Here is a 21450-nt window from a genome sequence, read left to right as displayed (position 1 = left end):
CTTTAAGGTCACTGTCTTAGGGTAAGTAGGTTTTAGGGTCTGAATTGAATAAGGATTCTGGGTTTCCTTCAAAAGTGGTAAGAAGAGGGCCATTAGGAGGAAAGCTGGAGAAGGGCACCCCACCGCACTTGACAAACTTCAATGGGGCAGAGGAAGGAATGCCTAATCCTGGCTACATAAGAAAAATGAATGTTAAGTGATTGTAATTCAATCATTCTATAAAGTGACTAAAATGACCCAGGGATTACACTGTTAAGGACAAACCCACAGAAGTTAAAAACAGAAAGGTATTGGTCTTAAAATGTTTATAGAAGCACATTTTGTGGTAGCAAAGAACTTGAAACAAGCTCATTGACTAAGGAATGGCTAAAAACAAACAACTAAGGCACACAAATGTAATAGAATCTTACTGGGCTTTAAACAGAAATAGAATTCAAAAGGCTTATTATAAAATGACCTAAGATGGATGGATAAATTGAAAATATATATGATGACTAGAACAGTGTAAATAAGCACAACTAAAAAATGAATATCTTATGATTCTAATAATTTTTCCTTAAAGAAAAAATGAGAAAATATACTTCCCTCTTTTCTTTGCAGAGGTATCTTGGTGTGATACATCACTTAGATGGTCAGATGAAGTTAATGTATTACACTTTTCTAAAGCATGTCACTGATTCAAGAAGTTTCAGTGACTCCCTAATAATTAACAACACAAACTCACCAATTTGGCTTCTAAAGATCATTATAATCTGATTCCTACTATTTTTGCAGATTAATCACAATTATTCCTCTTTCAGGAATTCTACATTCCAGCCAAACTGATCTACTAGATATTGTCTTTCCAAGACATCTCAGTTCCTGTGCACCACCTCCTATCTCAGTTCCTATGCACCAGCCCTGAGCTGAAGGCTCCCCTCCTCACTTCTACCTCTTAGAACTCCTACAAAACCAAATTCAAGTGCTTCCTTTTTACCTGGGCCCTTTTCCAATTGACTCATTTTTTTTTAGTACCCATCTGCTCAAATTTATTTTGAATTTGCTTTACAAATATTTTGCTGTGGACAAATAGAATGTGATTGAATTTAATTTCCCTATTACCACTAAGAATTTAAGTTGATTATATCCATTTTCCTATAACAGGTTTGTTGTTACCGTTCAATTATTTTTGGTTGTGTCTGATTCTTCATGACTTCATTTGGGGTTTTCATGGCAAAGATATTGGAATGGTTGGCCATTTGCTCCTTTAGCTCATTTGACAGATGAGGAAACTAAGGCAAATAGGGTTAAGTCACTTGCCTAGGTTCATACAGCTAGTAAGTATCTGAGATCAGATTTGAATTCATGAAGAGAAGCCATCCTAACTCCAGGTCCAGTGCTCTCTCTGTATACTGTAATACCACTTAGCTGCCCTAATACGTTTATCTAACACACCTTAAGGTTTACAAAGCATCTTCCTTTTGACAACTCTACAAGACACTCAGCTAATTGTTATTCTCACAATTCTCACATACTTGGGAAAACAAAGGTCAGGATTATTAAGTGACTTGTCAATTTCTATACCTAAAAGTTTGAGATGGGATGTGAACACAATCTGACTACATTCTGTCCTCTATATCATGCCACCTTACTTTTTTGAAGTATGGTCAATTTGAGATCATTGGCTTAAGGAGCCTCTGGTCTGTAAATTCCTTCCATCAACAAAGATCTGAAATTCCCTGTCATCTGGAGAGAGTTCCTTGGGGCACTGATAATTCATGACTCTTCCCTGAGGATTATAAAACTAATCATGTGTAAGAAAGAGACCTTGAACCCAGGTCTTCCTGATTCAAAAGCAGGATTTGAACCACTACATTAATAGTATTTCTGTCTTATGCCATGAATAGCTTTATGCTATAGCTTGTATTAATATCAAGAGTTACAGATCCACACACAGAGTATATATCTTTTTCATTTCCTGGGTTGATTATTAAGGTTCATACTATTAAGAAATAGAAATGAATTCTTAACCAGACAAAGGATAGGAGGCCACTATAAAAGAAAAAAATGGGAATTTTGATTATATGCAGTTGAAAAGCTTTTACATGAACAAAATTAATGCAAACAAGTAAAAGGAATTGGTTGAATAGGAAAAATCTACCAAAACTCCAACGTTTTATAAAACTGTGGGCCACTGCACACCAATGCTATCAGTGGAGATTTCTTGGCAAAGATACTGAAATGGTTTGCCATTTCTTTCTTCAACAAACTAAGGCAAACAGAGGTTTAGAGACTTGCCAAGGCGCTAACTTGGGGGGGGGGAGGGGGCGGAGCAAATTTAAATCTATCAAGTCTATCTTGTCTATCAAGTCACCTAGTTGCCTTTAAATCAACAACTAATAGAATACATAAGAACAAAAGCTATTCCACAATACAGATCAAAGGATATGAATAGTTAGTTTGCAATTCTTTTGAGTATTAACAAGTATGAAAGAATGCTTCTAATCACTAATAATAACTGAAATACATATCAAAATACCCTCAAAGTTTCATCATATCCCTAGCAAATTGGCTAACAAGATAAAATAAAAATGAGAATAGCCAGTATCAGAGGGGTTATGGCAAGATGGGCACATTAATGCACTACTGATTGCAGTTACGAATTAATTGGTCCAATGATTTTGAATGAAAAGCTTTTTGGAGTTATATAAAGAAAGTGACTAAAGATACATATCTTTTGACCCTGGGATTTCAATGCTAGGCATATACCCCAAAGAAGTTAATGACAAAAAAGATAAGCTTCATAAGCACCCAAATATTTATAGAAGTACTTTGAATATTAGCAAGAACTAGAAATGATGACAATGGTCATTAAATGGATAATGGCTAACCAAACTGTGAAATGACTGTAATTGAATATTATAGTAGGAAACTATGATGACTAGAAAGAAGCATGAAGACATGAACTGATGAGAAATGAACTAAACAGAACCAGGAAAACAATAAGTACTGTAATTACAACAATGCATTTAAATGGAAAGAAAATTAACAAAATAATCAAAACTGAATGTGGTGAAATTATAATGACCAGGTTATGCCACTTCTTTGTTGAGATAAGAGGCCTATGAATGTGGAAGCTGGCATATAAAGTCAGGTTTTTTTTTTTAATTTGTTAAAAATTTATTTTAAGAGATAATGCAGCCAAACAAATTGAAATGAGCTTATTAGGTCAGAAGCTGAAATAAAAAATTTTAGACAAATATTCATAATTAGCAAATATTAATGAGTAAAAAAAAAACTCCCAAAGTTCAACCCATTTGAGTGGTACTATAGCTTATTTGACAAAGCAAAGCAAAACAAAACAAAACAAAACAAAACAAAACAAAACAAAAAACTCCAAGAGGCTTAAGAATCTGGAAGACCTTAGTTAAAGTCCTGCCTTGGACACTTATTAGCTATATAATGGTAGGCAAGTCACTTAAACACTTTCTGCCTCTGTTTCTCCACTTGTAAAATGGAGATGATAAAAGCATCTAACTCATAGGGTCATGGTGAGGGTCAAATAAAATAATATCAAGTACTTTGTAAATCTTAAAAAATGTTATGTAAATGTTAGCTATTATTACCAGATGATTCAACATTCTAATGCTAGCCCTTATCATCAAGTTATCTAATATATAGAATTTCATAAGCAAAGAACTAGCAAATCTATTTTAGCTGAAAAATCAAACTCCACACTTATACAAGAGATGCTGTGGAGGTAGAAACAACATATAATTTGGCAACTGAATGGATATATGGGGCAAAAGAGAGAGTAAGGCATTGAGAGTAAGGCAAGTAGTCTCTTAAGAAGCAACTGGGAAGTTTGGAGGGATGAGTTTGTAGAAAAAGACAAGGTAATAAGATGCAGTACACAACTCATTCATACCTACTCACCTTGTACTCTGGCCCCATGTGAAAGGAAGGATTAGGAGAAAAGAAGGGGGAAGGGAAGGGCTCCTGCCACAGCCAAGCAATTATATGCCTGATTCTCCCCCCTATGTCCTTACCCCTCCACCCACTGGTGAGGGTGGGGTAAATGGAGCAATGAACCACAAGGAGTGATGGAGGATGCCTAATCACAATTGGCCATCTGAGGAAAGGTACAATGGGACGCCAATTAATCACACATTTCTTAGTAAGGCAATGGGGTCATGGAGGAACATGGCTCCTACTTTGGAGATCTCTGGGTTCAAGTAACTTGTGAATGTGTTTAAATGTAACAGATTCAACTCAGCACTCAAACCTGGCAAGCCATTCTGCCACTGGACTCAAGGGAACTAGATTCAAGTGTAGACAGCTTGGTCAACATAAAATTACCATTACTTTTGACAGTAACATTATTTTCAAATAGAAATCCCTATCACATTTCCCCCTGTCTATAATATGTATAATTTATAACTTTAAAACTAAATTGCTGATATGGTTAACAGTGCATATCCTTTTCAAAACTGATAAAATAAAATACCACATAAAATTTCTCTCAAGATGGGACCTACATATTTGTACCTGGTGTAAAATATCCAGAATATGGATACAACTGGAATAAGTTTAAAGGCTCTTTTGCTATATAAATTCACTGACCCATTAAAATGCATATTAAGCAAAATAAGTTACATATGCTATTAATATAAAGTTAAATTGACTTTTAAATTTTATAGTAAATTTGAGCTAATTTGCTTTCCTAATATCAAACTTCCTTTGGATGTTGTCATGTTAAGGATCTGAAGCCAACAGAGAGAACGTCCACTAGAACATTTAGGAGGGTTGGAATTGAATATGTCAAAAGAGTTCTTTAAAATAACCAACTCCCAGTAAGTATTATATACAATTTCATACCATGGCAGGCCATGTTATACTAAGGTGCTAATATCACATGACAGGACAATGATATTGGTGGGAGTGCATAGAACCTCAATCCCCATCATACTTTCCCCTTCATTCTCATACTGCTTTGTGGAGAATTCTCTTTATGACTTGCTTAGACAATTACCCAATAGCCTAACCAGTCTCTCCCCCAAACAATCCATCTTCCATAGATTACTGTTCCTGGTATGCAGAAAATCATCAGGCCATTGCTCTGCTCAAAATCTGTTAATATTCCTTTCCCTCCATGCCAATAGAGAAGTTCAAGGTCCTCAACATGGCCCTGCAGGATGTAACATACCATTCTCATCTTTCTAATTTACTCTCACATTATTTCCCACCACACACTTAATGATTCAGGCAAGCTGCACTTATCCCCTGCATATTCTTTCCTCTTCATGACTTTATTTATGTGGTTTCCCATAAGGGCAATGATTCCCCTCTTTCTCCATGGCCACTTGATGAAATTCTATTCTTTTTCATAAAAACTATTAATTATCTTCTGAATCTCCTCCACAATTAGAAGTGCTCTTTCTATCTATATCTCTATTATACACTTATGCTCTAATCTGTTTTGTAGTTGTATGTCCCATCCCTCCTTAAGACAGGAATTTCCACAAGGACGAGTATTAAGGCAATTCCTTAATCTTTTTCTTCTCCAGGACATCTTGCATTTAGTAATCGTTTGTTGAATTTGAAATCTGTAATTTTCTTTACACTTTGTATTAATACAGCATTGGGGATTTCTAAAAATTGTCTCTCCAGAAATCTATATCTTAATATAGCAGCACCTAATTATACTGTATTGTTAGATAGCAAAGAAGCATAGGAGACCAAAGTGGGGATTGAAAAGGAAATATCCAAGAAAAATAACAGTAGAACCTAAGACTAAACAAGACTGAACTGTGATCATACCCATTAGAATAAATGCAGAAGCAATTTCCAGTTGGTGCCATTTCCTTTTTGTGAAGCTGCTTCCAAACACATTTGAGTTCTAAAATGCTTATTCCTGCACAAACTTGCCTCATATATAACTGGTTTATCTAAAAGGGCTTGAATGCACTCACGTCTCACTTCCAACACAGAGAACTCCCTGGCTCCTTTCAGAGCAGCTCAAGCATTACCTCCTTCACAGGACAATGTCCAGATCTACACAGTCCCTGCTTCATCAATTTTGTATTTACTTATTACATACTGCACCCCACCAACAGAATGGAAGCTGCTTGAGAACAGCAGCTCTTATTTTTTGTCTTTGTATCCCAAGCTTCTACCATAGCACAGTACATACTTGTCAAAATGAATCATTAGCATACTCCAGTAAGTAGAGATAAGGTCATGTCACTCTCTTAAATTGTCAAACATGTACTTAAATAAACTTATCTATCACAATCACCATCTTCTTAGCTCAAACAAAAACTTGAAATAACAAAACTTTATCATTATAGCAATCAATTTGGGGAGGGTTGGGTGAATTGGGAAAGGGCCTCCTACAGATGACAGCATTTGGGCCAAGTCTTGAAGGAAGCCATGGATTCCATCTCTGAACTTTTCACTGAGAGTATAATAAGCAAGTAGCATTCTAGAAGGCCTAGCTGCAGAAAACGATTTAAATGGCTGCCACTTAATAAGTAACTTATTGTTTTCTATTGAATCTATCAACTGTGCTGCAAACTAAATATGAAATTGGTTTGTACCAATTTTCTACATATCCTAAAGTGTTGTCTTTAGAATTAATGACAAAATATGAAGGCCCAAAGAGTAAAAGGTGATTGAAAAGAAGAGGGGTGATGCATATTGAAATCTGGTAGAGAAGCTTTTGGACTGTGATGAGAATTATAATTTTAAAAAGATAAGGAATAAAAAATAATTATGATATTAATAAATTGCTACTAGTTTTTATCTTGATAATACATTGCTATCCTTTGCTAACAGTACAGATGGCCACTGATCCTTTTGATCCCGTGTGACTGTATCCTCCCATAAATCCTCTATGGGAGTCCATCCAGTGTTTGGGGGGCCTTCCTCTAGATCTCTTTGTGCATAAGAAATGGCAAAAAGAATGTCATCAGAGTTGTCTGAACAGAAAACTTGCTGTTCAAATGATTAGAAAAATAGAAAACTAAAGGACAAAGGGGGCTGCATGCTCTGCTGGAACCCACCTAATGTCAGCCTTATGTAAAAATTATTACTTAAATCACTAGAGTTTCTCTACAATGAAAACCAGCAACATCCCACACCTTAAGGGAGAAAGTGAAAGTAATAACACTCTGCTGCTGTCATTTTCACTCTTTGCCTAAGGATGTCCACCTAAGACTTTTGATCAAAAGTTGAAGGACAGTTCTACCTGCCTGCCTAGGCATGAAAGGACCAGGAAAAGAGTGACCGCTATTCTCTCTTTTCCTATAGAGAAAAGGTGTTTGACTCAAATAGAAATGGGGCTCAATAAACAGTACATAAGGATCCTTGTGGGCTGAATATTAAAATTAACATTAACTATATCCATTATATTTTTATTTATCCTGTGAAATGTTTCTCAGTTAAATTTTAACCTAGTTTGGTCAGCACTTAGGAGTGTAGTCACTTGCTAGTCTTGTGTTTTGACAGCTCTATGTAGAGCTTAGAAAAAAGAAATTTGCTGCTCTGATTGCTCAAAAAGCCAAAGTCACAGAAGCCTGAATTCAACATGGGAAATGGAAGCTAAGGTCTGGTTCAATGATGCTATATTTCTTAAAGTCCAATAGTTTAGGGAACAGCTGGGTAGCACAGTGGATGAAGAGTCAGGCCTAGAGACAGGAGGTCCTAGGTTCAAATCTGGCCTCAGATACTTCCTAGCTGTGTGACCCTGGGCAAGTCATTTAACCCCCACTGCCTAGCCCTTACCACTCCTCTGCTTTAGAACCAATACCCAGTATTGATTCTAAAACAGAAGGTAAGGGTTAAAAAAAATCCAATAGTTATATTATTATATATGAAGAAAATATCCAAAAGTTATATTAATCACAAAAAGTAAATTAAATTAGCAAATTGACAGTTGCTGTAAAAATAAATTATTCCTTTAAACACATTATAGCAAATATGATAACTTTATCAGACAGCTGGGAATGATGGAAAGAACAGTAGATTAGTGGTCAAAAGCCCTGGCCAGTCACTTACTAGCTGCATGACCTTCGACAGTCACTAACAGGATAAGAAGGAACCTCTGTGAATCAGCTTGGAAAATAGTTAACCTTTTTGGGTCATGAAGCTCATTTTTTTTTTCATTTGGTGAAGCCTGTACTTCTTCTCAGAATGTTTTAAATAAATACACTGGAATACAAAGGAAATGAGTTCTGTTGAAAGAGTTACCAACACACCTTTTTTTAAAAGACTAGCTCAAAGACCCTAGGTTAAGGAGAATCTTTGATGTGGACTGCTACAATTCACCAAACACTGCTCTATATGCTAAGTGCAAGGAATGCTCCGTCCCTGTCTCTCTGCCTCCTGACTGCCTTGACCTTCTTCAAATATCAGCTACAACTCCACTTAATATAATAAATCTTTTCCAGCTCACATTAAATGCTAGTGCCTTTTCACTGAGGTTATCTCTAATTCATCCTGTATGTATTTGGTGTATACAAAGTTGATGGTATATTGTTTCACCCACTAGACTAGTGAGTTCTTCGAGAGCAGTGATTTTTAAAAAAAAATCATTTGTACCCCTAGCACTTGGTACAGTGCCTGGCACATGGCAGCACTAAAAATAACTGTCCCTGCCCTTTGAATTTATTCCCTCAATTTACAGCAAAGGAAACTAAGGTCTAGAGAAGGAAAGTGGCTTGACTAGGGTCCCAGAGCTAGTAATTATCAAGAGAAGCTGATAGCAGATCTTCTGCTCTTTCTACGGAATATATACACTGTGCCTTGATAAGAATCTGGGAATGAGTTTCTTAACCTGTAAAAAGAAATTATAAGTGGTCTTTGAAGGTTGTGAGGATGAATTGGGAAATGTGAAGCCACCCTGAAATCTAAGTGCCACACAAAACATACCTTTTTTTATTCTCCTAAGCTAAAAAAATACTTTAGGTACCAAGTGTTAATTTTGTTAAAAACTATCCACAAACATTTTAGTCCCTCTATACTATCATTTCTTCAATCCCATAAAAATGTTTTTCCTCCCATGCCTTCCAAATTTTAGAAAATTTTACATTCTAAAGGAAGGTTAGGGTGATAAAGGGAAAACTTTCTGTAGGCATTTTTTCTATAATAAGGAGTTTTTCCTCACATGCCCCAAATACAGGGCATTCACTTTTATACTAATACAGGAAAACTAAATTTTTTTAAAAAAATGTTCCATCCTCTTCCCCTGATTTTAAGTAAAAAAAATTCAATGCATAGATGTTTGAGTTTTAAAAGCAATTCAGGTTTAAATTCACTTTTAAGTACTTCCCCAAAAATCTACCCTTAAATAGACTAATGCTCCCACTGATCTAAAAATATAATTTTAAGGAAACTTTGCTTTAATTTTTCTTAGCACTTCAACTTACAAATTTATCAGTTATTTATCCATAAAAGGAGTAATTACTGATTTATAAAAATTCTTACTTTTATAAACTAAGGGAGATATGGGCTATACTATATAATACTTTAGTGTAGTTTGCTGCAATTCAGGAAGCTTTTCTTAAAATGAGATAAGCTGCTAAAATAGAAACTACTTAAAACTGTTTTGTTTTTAAATTAAGAGATATATTTGTATCGAGCAATTACTATAGAAAAAGATTTAAGACTATGAAGTGGGGCAAATTGTTTTTCGTTCGTTCGTTCATTCATTCATTTATTTATTTATTCATTCATTCAAAAAGCATTTGCTAAGTGTCCTTCCTATTTCAATAAATGGCACTGCATTTTGCTTGACCCAGGCTCCAAATTCCAGTCATTTTTGATTGTCTCCTTTATTTCCTATAATCAATTAGGTGATAGGTCCTGTCCATTGATCTTGTCCTACCTCTCTTCTCTCCCCTTTCTTTTTCCTAATAATACCACCACCTTATCTACCTTCAGCCAAACTGGCCAACTTGCTCTATTCCCTTCATTCTGCATTAACAGGCTGTCCTCCAGTCTTGCCAGAAATAGGTGGCCTTCTTCTGTCCAAGCTTCTTCCAGAGTCCTCTTTCCAGAAGCCTTTTCTGATCCTTCCAGTTGTTAGTGCTTTCTTCTTCCTAAAACTATTTTGTGTATAAATTCCCTGTACATTTATTGTACCCTTGGCTGAATGCTGGTCTGAGGGCAGGAATGCTTGTTTCTCTTGTCTTTGCATCATTGTGAGCACCAAGTGGAGGCTTTGCAAGGACAAGGAATTATATATTTGTGGTACAGAAACAACCAATTTTAGTAGCAATGGTGGCAGCAGACAGCTAATGACAAGGTCTTAAGGAGAGAGTTAACAGTGAGGAAAGGGAAGATATTTCATTAGTAAGATGCCCTAAGAACTAAGGAGAAGAGAAGGACATAAAGTTTACAAGAGGTGACAGTCAAGTGTGTAAGGCCCCATGGACATATGTTTGAAGGGTAAAAGAAGGAGCTAGTCAGAGAAGAAAAGCTTGAAGATACTGCAGAAGAACTAGATGATATTGGTCCCAGGCCTCTTGGAAGAAGAAGAGAAAACAGAGGAAATAAAGAACCCATATAGAAGTTTTAGGTTTAGAGAAAAATCATCTTCCTCAGACTGAAAGGATAAAAAGAAAAAAAGAGGGGGGGGCTATAAAATGAAGCAGAAGGCAATAATAACCTCATGTTAGACAGGCTGGATTTTCTGTGGAGTCAAGCAGGAATTCATCTGCTATTAAGTAAAAAGATGGAATAGTGACAAATTCAAGATCTGAAATACGTTGAATTACACATTTTCCTTAAATTTGTTCCTTAGTGCCTTCAAAATTATCTGCTTTTTACCTCTGCCCTAAAATTTTTATCAAATTAAAAAAAAAAGTTTTTTTTAAGTTGAAAAGAGTTGTACTGATTTTAGATCCAAACAAGGTTAAAAGTTGAAAGCCAGCCTGTGAAATTAACAGATTTATGATTCACTGCATATATGCTTCTGGTTTGAATCTAAAACTAATTAGCAATGAAGGTTTGTTTCCAGTAATGGTCATTATGAAAAAGAACAAATGAAAAAATGTTAAAACATTGCTAGCAGTCAATGGAAAACACCAATCAAAAGAAATCAGTAATCAAAAGTTTTGAAGAAGCTAAGTAATAAGGGTAACATAAAAAGATGCTTTTGGGAGAAGGGAAATTGTATACCATGTAAAAATTCCTGAGATAAGTAATCTATGTTTTACTGATTTTCTTAGTGGAGTAAAAAACACAAAAATGTGTCATTCGAAAATGACATCAATAAAGAAAAGAGAATGCTATGTATGCTTCAATAAAGAGCCTAATGAACATTCAACGACTATAGAAAAAAGTGAAGGCAGAAGAAAATTGGGGAGGGTAGCATTAGTAGTAATGATATATAAACCTTGGGGCAAAGAAGTAGATGGCATATGACTTTACATTTGGAAATGGACCTTTTGAGAACATCTAGTCCAATTCCATCAATTCCATCATTTTAAAAATGGTTTAGAAAATGTGGATTAGACCTATACAGAAGAAACATACAAATGCCAGCTCACAAATGCTGAATTAGCCGCCCTAATTATGAGGAATTTAAAAAAAAAAGCTTTCAATTAATCATCTAATATAAAGGTGACATCTGAAGAAACAAAGGGTTAAGCATACTAGAGCTGTTTTTTATGAAATTATAACAAAATCTTCTACTTTCCCTAAACTAGAAGTCATAGTGGAGTTATCACCAGACAAAAATTTGTGAAATCTTATTAAACAAGGGACACATTCCCACATTCTAATTGGAAGGGAATCCTGGATTTCCCCCTTCAAAGTTTTCTAAATCAGTTAGATGGTTTTTGTTATACCCAACAGGCATATATTTTATAGTCATCTTATCCTTTTGCTAGACATGCTAGGACAAAGCCAGGAAAACACACCTATACATGTGGATGTGCCAAAGAAAACAAGATACATAAGGTAAGCAAGTACATGACATCAAATACTCTACAACTCTTGAGTATTCTAGGTTTGGGAAGCTGAAGACTTCACATACTAAGTCTTTCCTCGACTTGAACTGATTCATTTTAAGTCAGAATAACCCTTTATCAATGGTAAGGCAGTTTCAGATTATAATCTGTTCAATAATGCCTAAGAGGATCTTGATTGTCTTTTAAACCAGTAGAATGCAATATGTCTTACTAAAAATGAATAGGGCAATATTTTAGCAGCTGCCTAAAAGGAAAAAAAAATTAAGAATAGACTTCTTTTCCCCAAAGCATGCTTACTATTCCATCAAGAAACACCTAGCAATCATTTCCACTGATTACTGTGGCACCTAATGGTGGAGACATTGCTTACAGGATAGATGAAAGATTTTTTTTTTTAATTAAAACCCTTACCTTCCATCTTGGGGTCAATACTGTGTATTGGCTCCAAGGCAGAAGAGTGGTAAGATCTAGGCAATGGGGGACAAGTGACTTGCCCCGGGTCACACAGCTGGGAAGTGTCTGAGGCCAGATTTGAATCTAGGACCTCCCGTCTCTAGGGCTAGCTCTCACTCCACTGAGCTACCCAGCTGCCCCCTGAAAGATTTTTTAAAAAGCTTTTAATATTCTTCTAATCCACTGGCTGACTCAAATTTCTACAAATTGCCTATATTTCTAAAATGAGGTTTTAGTAGCAAAACTTTAGCTTTTAAATTCTATGCCCATGTCCTTGTCCTATCCCTTGTTGAAAAACAGTTAACATAATGCTATACTTTGGAAAGGATTTTGTTTGACAATTTTTTAAACCAGAAAAAAATTTTCAGGTTAGTAATAGAGACAACTCTTATCTCCATTTAGGACTAGGTCTATTAGGACTTTTTCCTAGCCTAGAGTCATTAGCACCTGGTAATTCTTTACAGGTATCTTTTATACTTTTTTGTCTTTTTTTTTTAACCCTTACCTTCCTTCTTGAAGTCAATACTGTGTATTGGCTCCAAGGCAGAAGAGTGGTAAGGGCTAGGCAATGAGGGTTAAGTGACTTGCACAGGGTCACACAGCTGGGAAGTGTCTGAGACCAAATTTGAACCTAGGACCTCCCATCTCTAGGCCTGGTTCTCAATCCACTGAGCTACCCAGCTGCCCCCTTTTTTGTCTTTCAATGCTACATCTCTATCCATCTAATGTATTATCAACAGAAAACAACACCAGTTTTTCTAAGGATAAAAAGGCCAAAGACGATTTTGTTGACTAATTCTAATTCAACCATATAACCATGGGATTTTTGTTTCCAGTCATGTCAAAATTTCACTAGTGCTAAAGGTTTTTAAACGATGTGGTATGCCATGTGGCCAAACCTAGACATTAATATTAAGAATATCAATTACCAATCCACTAAAGCTGAAAATCTAGAGTCCACTGTCAGTAAGAATTTAATCCAATTTAGAGGGCAACATAAGCCAAGCTCATCAGGGGAGGAAAAAAACCAATTATTTGAAGAAGAGTAATATAGAATGCCAATACTGCAACTCTGAAACATACTATCAGTACTACTCCTCATTAAGATATATACCGTCTTAAAAAGTTAATCTAAATAGATTATTCAGACAGATAAAGTTAGCACTTTAAAAGATATCTTGGAGCTACCTTTTTCCAAGGGAAAATATTATTAAGCAAAGTGAAAAGAATAACACTTTAAAATATGTAATTTTATAATATCTAAGAAGCTATAAATTTGCTCCTAATAATTTCTAAATTCAAACGAAAAATCTAAAACAATATCTTCTATATGCAAGGCACTGTGCTGTATGACACTACAATATGAACAATAATATTGCTTGTATACAGTAATGTGATTTATCATACAGGCTCAGACTTGCAATTCAGCAAGATAGGAAAAAATTGTAAAATCAGATACTGCATGATAAACAGGAATACTTACTTTAAAGATGCATCATTTCATCAGTGTGTACCAGTGCAGACCATGACCTTGCCAAGCCTTTAGTAGATGGTTCCCCCCAAATCCATTACTGGGTAGCCAGCCTTCTGGTATGCCTCCAAATTGAGCAAGGTTAGTTCTCAGATGATAGACATAAAGACCATTCATTGCTTGGTCTCAAAGTCTTTCCAGGCTGGTACACTCTATTTGTACTCCTCTGGCATAAACATGTATAGTTTTGCTATATGGGTATGTACCCATAAGAAACTTAATTCTTCAAGCCTCTGAAGGGTCAATACTAATTCCCTTAACAAAAGGCAGTGTATCTTTGATTCCAGAAACATGTCAATGGACTATTAATACTGGGTATTAGATTTCAAGGACAGGATGCTACACACTAACCTATAAGTTGATACTAGTAAGCAAGAATAAATTGAAGTTATTTTAGTCGCAAATATAGAATTCTACTTTGCTTTTTCCTACTTTTCCTAAGTCTTACCTTCAAAAAATTCCTTTGTAACTAGAATCACAATCCCTTGACAAGAAGAGATCTTGGAAACTATCAAGTTGAGAGGAGTCAAACTGACAAGGGGCAGGAATTGCTCCAAACTCCCAAGATTGGCCAGAACCAGATTAAAATGTAATTGAGAAATGTTAAACAAAATAGATAAAAAAATACAATATAACTTAGTTAATTTGTGGTTTTCTAAGTCAATATGCAGCCTTATTTCCACACCACAGATCTAGTTCAACTTCTAGTTTAATTCAACAATCTCTGTATAGAGAAGTACATGATTTTTGAGCTTCAGAGGGAACATTAGAAATATTCTATAATACACGCCCTGCTCCCCCCCTTCACTTTAGAGAAAAAAGTTCCAGAAGGTGAAGACTCGCTCAAGGCTCTCAGTACCTGAACGATAGAACCAGCCTAGGTCTGAAAACTCTTGCCCACCTCACAAAGGCAAAGCCCATGATATTTGTGATGTTCTCTATTAGAAATTTTTTATACTAAGTCAAAATCTGTCTGCCTGAAGTTTCCTACTCACAGATCCTAATTCTGGCCTTTGGAGCAATACAGACCAAAGCAATTTCATCCCCACCTACATATAAAATGCAAGTGTTAAACCAAATGGCAAAAAAAAAAAAAACCCAAACCAAAAAACCAAAACCTACTCTAAAAAATACTAGTTTATCTTAAGAGATTCTTCCACCTCCACCCTCCCAACTCTGTACACCCTCTTTTAACAAGTTGCATACTAAATTTTTACTCTGAAACAAGGGTTTGTCTTCCCCATCCTAGCCAGAGAAGATTACTGTATTATGCACTATGTGCTAATGTAACATAAGCAATGAAAAATAAATTATCAGATAGCAGGGGTCAACTCAAACATTTCATAAATGTGAAAACATTCTAAACTAGTATCAATTATTTTACTAATAAAGTTGATAAACAATACTGTTTTATTACACGATACTTCAGATTATCATGTCACATTTGTGACTGTGTATATACACAAATTTAAAATACAAAGTCTTATGAATTCCCCCCAAATACAAACTTAACAGTAATACACATTACTTCTGCAAAAAATGTATAAACATGAAAACTATCCACAGAAACATGTTAGGTAAACAACATTAAGACCTTTGAAATCCTTCCCAAAAGATGAGCTACCAAGAACTAGCAACAAGTAGATTAGGTGGAAATATTCTATTTTTGTATTGTTAATAAATTGAGTATGTTTAAGATATGAGCTAACAAAATGTTTTAAAAGGTAATATGAACAAGATAATCAGATATATTTAATAAATCTAAATAACATAGCAAGCAAAATTTCATATTTTCAGATGTTCTAGTTACCATCTAGGTGGAATTTTCAATTGAACTATTTACTCCTCCCATTGGTCTTCAGTTTGAAGAGAAGCCCTTCAAAAAAATAGGAAGAAACCTAGTCACTTGAGTCACTTCCCTTCTCTCCTTCTTTTGAAGTCTTCTCAAATAAAGCAAATGAAAACTAACAAAAGCAAAATACAAACAAAACCTCAGAATGTAATTTAGTAAAGCTGTGATGAGGGGAGAGAGCTTTCTGAAAAAGAAAGCTGCTGCCTTGATGAAAACGCCATCTTGTTGCAGTTATTGGGCCCAGGCACAGAAGGACCCATTCATTCACAGCAAGGGTGAAGGGGGAAAACTCTCATGCACACCGCCTCGAATTCTGCACTAGGCAGAACAACTGCTTTCTTATTATTGCCCCTCACACTAACCCGAGAGTCTAGCAGGCAGGCAGGAGACCTAAACCCTTATTTTAGTGTCTATGGTTTCATCATTTTAAATCTCGGACCTCACAAAATATAATCAGCTCCACACTTAGCAGAAAAACCTAGATATGGTATTTTTTCACAAGATTAAAAAGAATACAGCTGTAAAATGCTATTCCTCGACTTCTCTCGGTTCTTTGTTTTAGCCCCCTCCCTCATTTTAGGCACCTGCCTAAAAAATACACACCTCCCAAACCCCACCGGTTTGCTGGGTTTTAAGCTTCCTCATTTTACTCTTCCTCTCTTCTTTGTGCATTCAGCACCTAAAACTATAATGTGGAAGTCACCGGTAAAGGAAAAATTCCTTTTAAAAGAACTGCTTTGAGTCCCAAGTGATTTTGTCACAAAAAAATTTTTAAAGCCACATCTGCTAAAATCTCAACGAATCCTGTACAAGTGAAACTGGCATCCTGAAATAACCTCTATTAAAAAAAAAAAGAAGGGGAGGCGGGGAGGAGATAAAAGTCTTGTATTACCCATCTCATATTCCAAAGTATTTACTGCTTCTTATTCCTTTGTTTACTAGTTTAAAATTAGAATAACATTTTTGATATAGAAAAACCTCACTTTCTAAAAAGAATCTTGAACTTTTCACAATAGGCTGTTTGGGTATTTTTAACTCCATATTCTAGCACTGATTTCCATGGAGACTTGCTCCCTTACTCTGTTCTGGCACACATCCTCCATGATCTTACATATTCCAGTTACATGCACCCAAAAAAAATGCACCACCCTAGCAGATGCAAAGCAAGAAATTCACCGAAATACATACGGCACCAAATCCTTAAAGCATGCTTTCTGATAAAATAGTCATTTCCTCCCTTCAGTAAACATCAGTTTCATCCCAAATCTAAGCGCTGTGCCTCTTTTCTGGGTTAGACCCCTTCTTTTTATTAATCAGTTTTCCACCATTACACTCCACACAACGGCATTCTTGAAAATAAATCCCTTTAACTCTCCTCTTTGGGAATTCGTTTTCGAGTCCTTCCGTCTCCTTGTTCACAATTAAAATATTACATGCGCCCCGGTCCGGAGTCCCCCAATGCACCCAGGACACACACTCCTCCTTTCCCCCCACCCACTTTTTAGGGGGGTAGAGGCTGGGGAGAGCGTGGAAATGGAATTTTACCCCTATGTGTGTATTTACACCTAAGAGACAAACAGGCTCTATGTGCATGTCCGTGCGCACACGACCCCTTCCAGGGTGCGGGGTCAGCAGGCGGGGAAGAACCCCGAAAGAGTCCGGCCTCGGGGCCACAGGGCTAGGGGAGGGAGGAGGGAAGGAAGGGAGGGAGGAAGGAAGGTTGGGGCACTGAGGAAGGATGCTGGGGGCAGGAAGGGAAGAAAATTAGGCAGAGGACAGGGAGGGAGAGGAGGAGGAAATATGGAGACAAGGATGCTGGGCGACCAGAAGAAAGGAAAGAGAGGACTACGAGGTTCCAGACTGCTGGGGGGAGGGGGTTTGAGGGCCTAGATAGAAAGGGGAACATGGGGATGGGGGGGGGGTTGGGGTCAGGGAGAGAAGAAGAGAGGAAAAGGAAAAAGGAGGGATCCAGGGAGGCGGGGTGTCCAGAGTGAGGAAGAAAAGGGACGAGGGAGGGGGAGGAAAAGGAGACGAGGGGAGGCCAGGGAGGGGCCCCCAAGCAAGAAGGGAGGAAAGAGGGGGGCACCGAGGTGCTCGGGGACAGAAGGGACCTAGAAAGAGACTGGCAAGGATGGAGGGAGGGACTGGGCAAGGAGGCATCTGAGAGGCCAAGGAAGGCCAGGATTGGGGACTGGAGCGGGGGGCCTCGGGGCAAGGGCTCGGATCCTTACAACCATGGGGGTAGGGAGGGTCGGCTATTTCTGGGGGCACTTGAGAACAAGGGGCCTGCGTGGGGTGGAGAATAGGATTCAGGGTGTGAGGCATGGAGGGACAAGGTGGGGACAGGATGTGGGGGGCACGGGAAGAGGGCTGCGGGATAGGGGAACCCAGGCGGGGCGCAGCAGGGGGCACGCGCCCTTCCTCCCTTTTTCCCCTCCCTGGGGCCGGGCGGGGCCGGGCGGGGCGGTTACCTCGGCGGAGCGGCTCATGTACGGGCGCGGGCCTGCTCCAGGTCCTGGGTCCGGGCCGCCGCGGGGGGCCGCTATAGGGGGGGAGGGGGCCTCGGGCCTGGGCCTCCTCCGCCTCCTCCTCCTCCTCCGCCGGCGGCGGCGGCGCCTCCCGGGCCGGGCAGGGCAGGGTTCCCGGCCTGGACGTCAGTCGGTCGGGCCGGAGGGTCCGCGGCAGGTCTGGTTCGGCCGCTGCCGCCGCTGCTGCTCCTGCTCCTGCTCCTGCTCCGCCGCCCGGCTCCGCCGCTGCCCTCCTCGCGCCCCTCGCGCCCGGCCCTCGCGCTCCCGCTCGCGCTCCCGCTCTCGCTCTCGCGCTCGTCCTCTCGCGTCCGCCCTCGCGCCCCCGGCCTCGCGCCCGGCCTGGCTCCCGCCGCTGCAGCCGCCGCCTCCGTCCGCCCCTCAGATCCCTCCAGCCATCGGAGATGGGCGCGGCGGGGGCCCCTGCCCGCAGCCTCGGGAAACCCCACGCACCGCCCAGCCCGCCCCCGCCCACCAGCCCCCTCCCTCTCCCCCTCCGCGCCGCCCCCGCCCTCGCCCGCCCCAGTGCACAGCGCATGCGCTGTGCCCGCCAGCCGGCATGGGAGCGAACCCAGTTCGGTCTACGGCTCCTTCTCCATTCTTCTCCGCCCCCGCCCCTCCCGGACCCCCTCCACCGGCCACCGCCCTGAGCGCGGGAGGGGGAGGGGAGAGGATGAGGGAGGGCGCCGGAGAGGGCATTTAGCTTCGCTTCTCTCCTCGGCTCTATTCACTCCAACCGGCACTTACTAAGTGCCCCCGCCCTCCTCTGTTCTTATCACCCAGTCGGACGAGCACTTAGAGAGCATCGACTGTCTGGTTCTATACAGTCCAACGAGCACTTAGTGAGCATCGACTGGCTGGTTCTTTACTGTCCAACAGGCACTTATTAAGCACCGACTGTCTTTGGTTCCATTCAGTCAATAGGCACTTATTAAGCACCTACTCCCATCCTTTCATCTCTTGCGATTTCATGAATTTCTCTCAGTCAATGCACATTATCAAGCTCCTGTTATGTGCCAGCTCTGTACTAAACTGGGGATATAAAGAAAGACAAAAACTCTCTTCTCACAAGGAGAGCTCCCAGTCCTAATGGGAGAGACAAGATGCCAACAACTCTGGAAAAATAAGGTATATACAGGTTCAAACGGAGGCACTCATTAAAGGTAACAAACATGCTAAGGAATGGCTCCCTTCAATTTCACCTTCCAGAGTTGTTCTATTTTGTCCAATTCTTCATTACCCCATTTGGAGTTTTCTTGGCAAAGATATTGGAATGGTATGTAATTTCCTGCTCCAGATTATTTTACAGAGAAGGAAACGAAAGCAAACAGTTACATGACTTGACCAAGGTCACATAGCTAATAAGTGCCTGAGACTGGATTTGAACTCAGATCTTCCTGACTCTAAGCCCAGACTTCTCTCCACTGAATCACCTAAATTCCTAGGTTAGGCACCTACTCTCTTCAATTCCATTTAACCCCAAAAGACCCAGTCACTCTCCTTCGAAGACATCCTATGTCGGTTCAGAGATGGGAATTAGACCTCTGATTTGACTGGTCCTGGGAACTGTCAGGTCAGGAAACTCCCTCTACCAACCAAAGTATCCTAGTGAAAGGCTTAGAGCCGGGGGATCTCAAAATGGGGTCCAGAGTAGACCTATGAATTCAGCAACCAAGACTATTTTATAATAATATTGAGACACTTCTGCTTCATTATATTAGAAGCACTGATAAATATAAAACCCGCCCAAACAAAAGCTCTTTGAGAGGTCCTCCATAATTATTAATGATGTAAAGGAGTCCTAAAAAAATTGATTTTGAGCAATAATACATGTATAACCCAGTGGAATTACTTTTCAGCTCCAGGAGGGGTGAGAGAAGAATGGAGGGAGAGAACACGAATCATATCACCATGAAAAAATATAAAAACAAAAAAAAATAAAAATTATATTAAAAACAATAAAGGAGCCCATAAAGCCAAAGAGTTTGAGAATTGTTGACCTTGATGACTTGCTGAATTAGACTGTGAATTCTTTGGACAAAGGAAGTGTTTTTGCCTTTTCTTTGTAGCCTAATTACTTAGCACATTGCCTGACACTTGGTTGCTGTCCTTCATGTTCAGAGGAGGACCACAGTGATGTTAGAGTGATGTCTTTTGACTCAAGCATAAATTCGATTTAAGTGAGGCAGGGAAGCACAAAGTTATCAGCCTCACTTTCTCTTCTAGCATCATTCAAGTCCAGGGGCAAGACAAAATCAAGATGACAGATGATGGTCAGGGGAACTGCAGAGGTAGATGAGCGCCTCTGCAAAGGGTCCTCCCCCCAGAGGTACTAGTTCTTCCAGGATGCCCCTAAACCCACATGACACTTAGCAGGCTATTAAAACAGCACAACTCCCTCTAAATTCTCACTGAATTTCTTATGCTGACTCGGATTTATTGAAAGAGATGGGAAAATCGAGATGTGGAAGGGATGCGTTCATTCTTTGTTTAGATGGTGTCTTTCTGAGGGAGGAGGAAAGTGGTGATAAAGGGTGAGGCTTGTAATTTAGAAATATTCATGTAGCAGCCATTTGGAGGTGATAAATTTGAGAGGGGAGAGTGTGGAAACAGGGAGACCAATGAAGCTGCTACCACTGTAGTCCAGGTGATGAAGGACTGGAGTATCGGTAATGGTGAATGGAGAGAAGAGGAACAGATGGGAGAGATGTTGAAAAGGGGGAATCAATAAAACTTGATGAACTAATTAGATATGAGAATAATGAGTTCCCTATGCCTGGAATGCTCTCCTTCTTCATCTCTGCTTCTTTCTTCTTCTTCTTCTTTCTTCTTCTTCTCTTCTTCTTCTTCTTCTTCTTCTTCTTCTTCTTCTTCTTCTCTTCTTCTTCTCTTCTTCTTCTTCTTCTTCTTCTTCTTCTTCTTCTTCTTCTTCTTCTTCTTCTTCTTCTTCTTCTTCTTCTTCTTCTTCTTCTTCTTCTTCTTCTTCTCTCTTCTTCTTCTTCTTCTTCTTCTTCTTCTTCTTCTCTTCTTCCTTCTCTTCTTCTTCTTCTTCTTCTTCTTCTTCTTCTTCTTCTTCTTCTTCTTCTTCTTCTTCTTCTCTTACTTCTTCTTCTGCTTCATTCTTCCATATTATTC

General features: G+C 39.0%; 2 protein-coding genes across 3 annotated transcripts in view; one reads left to right on the top strand and one right to left on the bottom strand.

Annotated features, from left to right (window-relative positions):
- Nucleotides 1-18350, bottom strand: part of GNB1 (G protein subunit beta 1) — a 110208-nt gene extending 91858 nt beyond the window's left edge. The window contains exon 1 of one of the 2 annotated variants that reach the window (XM_001363333.3): nt 18262-18350. The gene's annotated coding sequence lies outside the window, so the exon portion shown is untranslated. Of the gene's footprint in view, nt 1-15748; nt 15768-18261 lie in introns of those variants that run through there. The other variant, XM_007481103.2, reaches the window with a different exon arrangement.
- On the top strand, nt 18264-19018 carry LOC130459007 (basic proline-rich protein-like). The gene has a single exon (XM_056826203.1). The coding sequence runs from the start codon at nt 18278-18280 to the stop codon at nt 19016-19018; it is 741 nt and encodes a 246-aa protein (XP_056682181.1). The 5' UTR covers nt 18264-18277.
- Nucleotides 19019-21450: the final 2432 nt, after the last annotated feature.

Source organism: Monodelphis domestica, chromosome 4, assembly GCF_027887165.1.
Source record: "Monodelphis domestica isolate mMonDom1 chromosome 4, mMonDom1.pri, whole genome shotgun sequence".
Taxonomy (NCBI): domain Eukaryota; kingdom Metazoa; phylum Chordata; class Mammalia; order Didelphimorphia; family Didelphidae; genus Monodelphis; species Monodelphis domestica.
The sequence above is the reverse complement of the archived record's forward strand: the minus strand, read 5'-3'. Positions and strand labels throughout refer to the sequence as shown.

Bases quoted from the DNA above. Each gene is read 5' to 3' on its own strand.
- LOC130459007 (XM_056826203.1), top strand. From the start codon at position 18,278: ATGTACGGGCGCGGGCCTGCTCCAGGTCCTGGGTCCGGGCCGCCGCGG.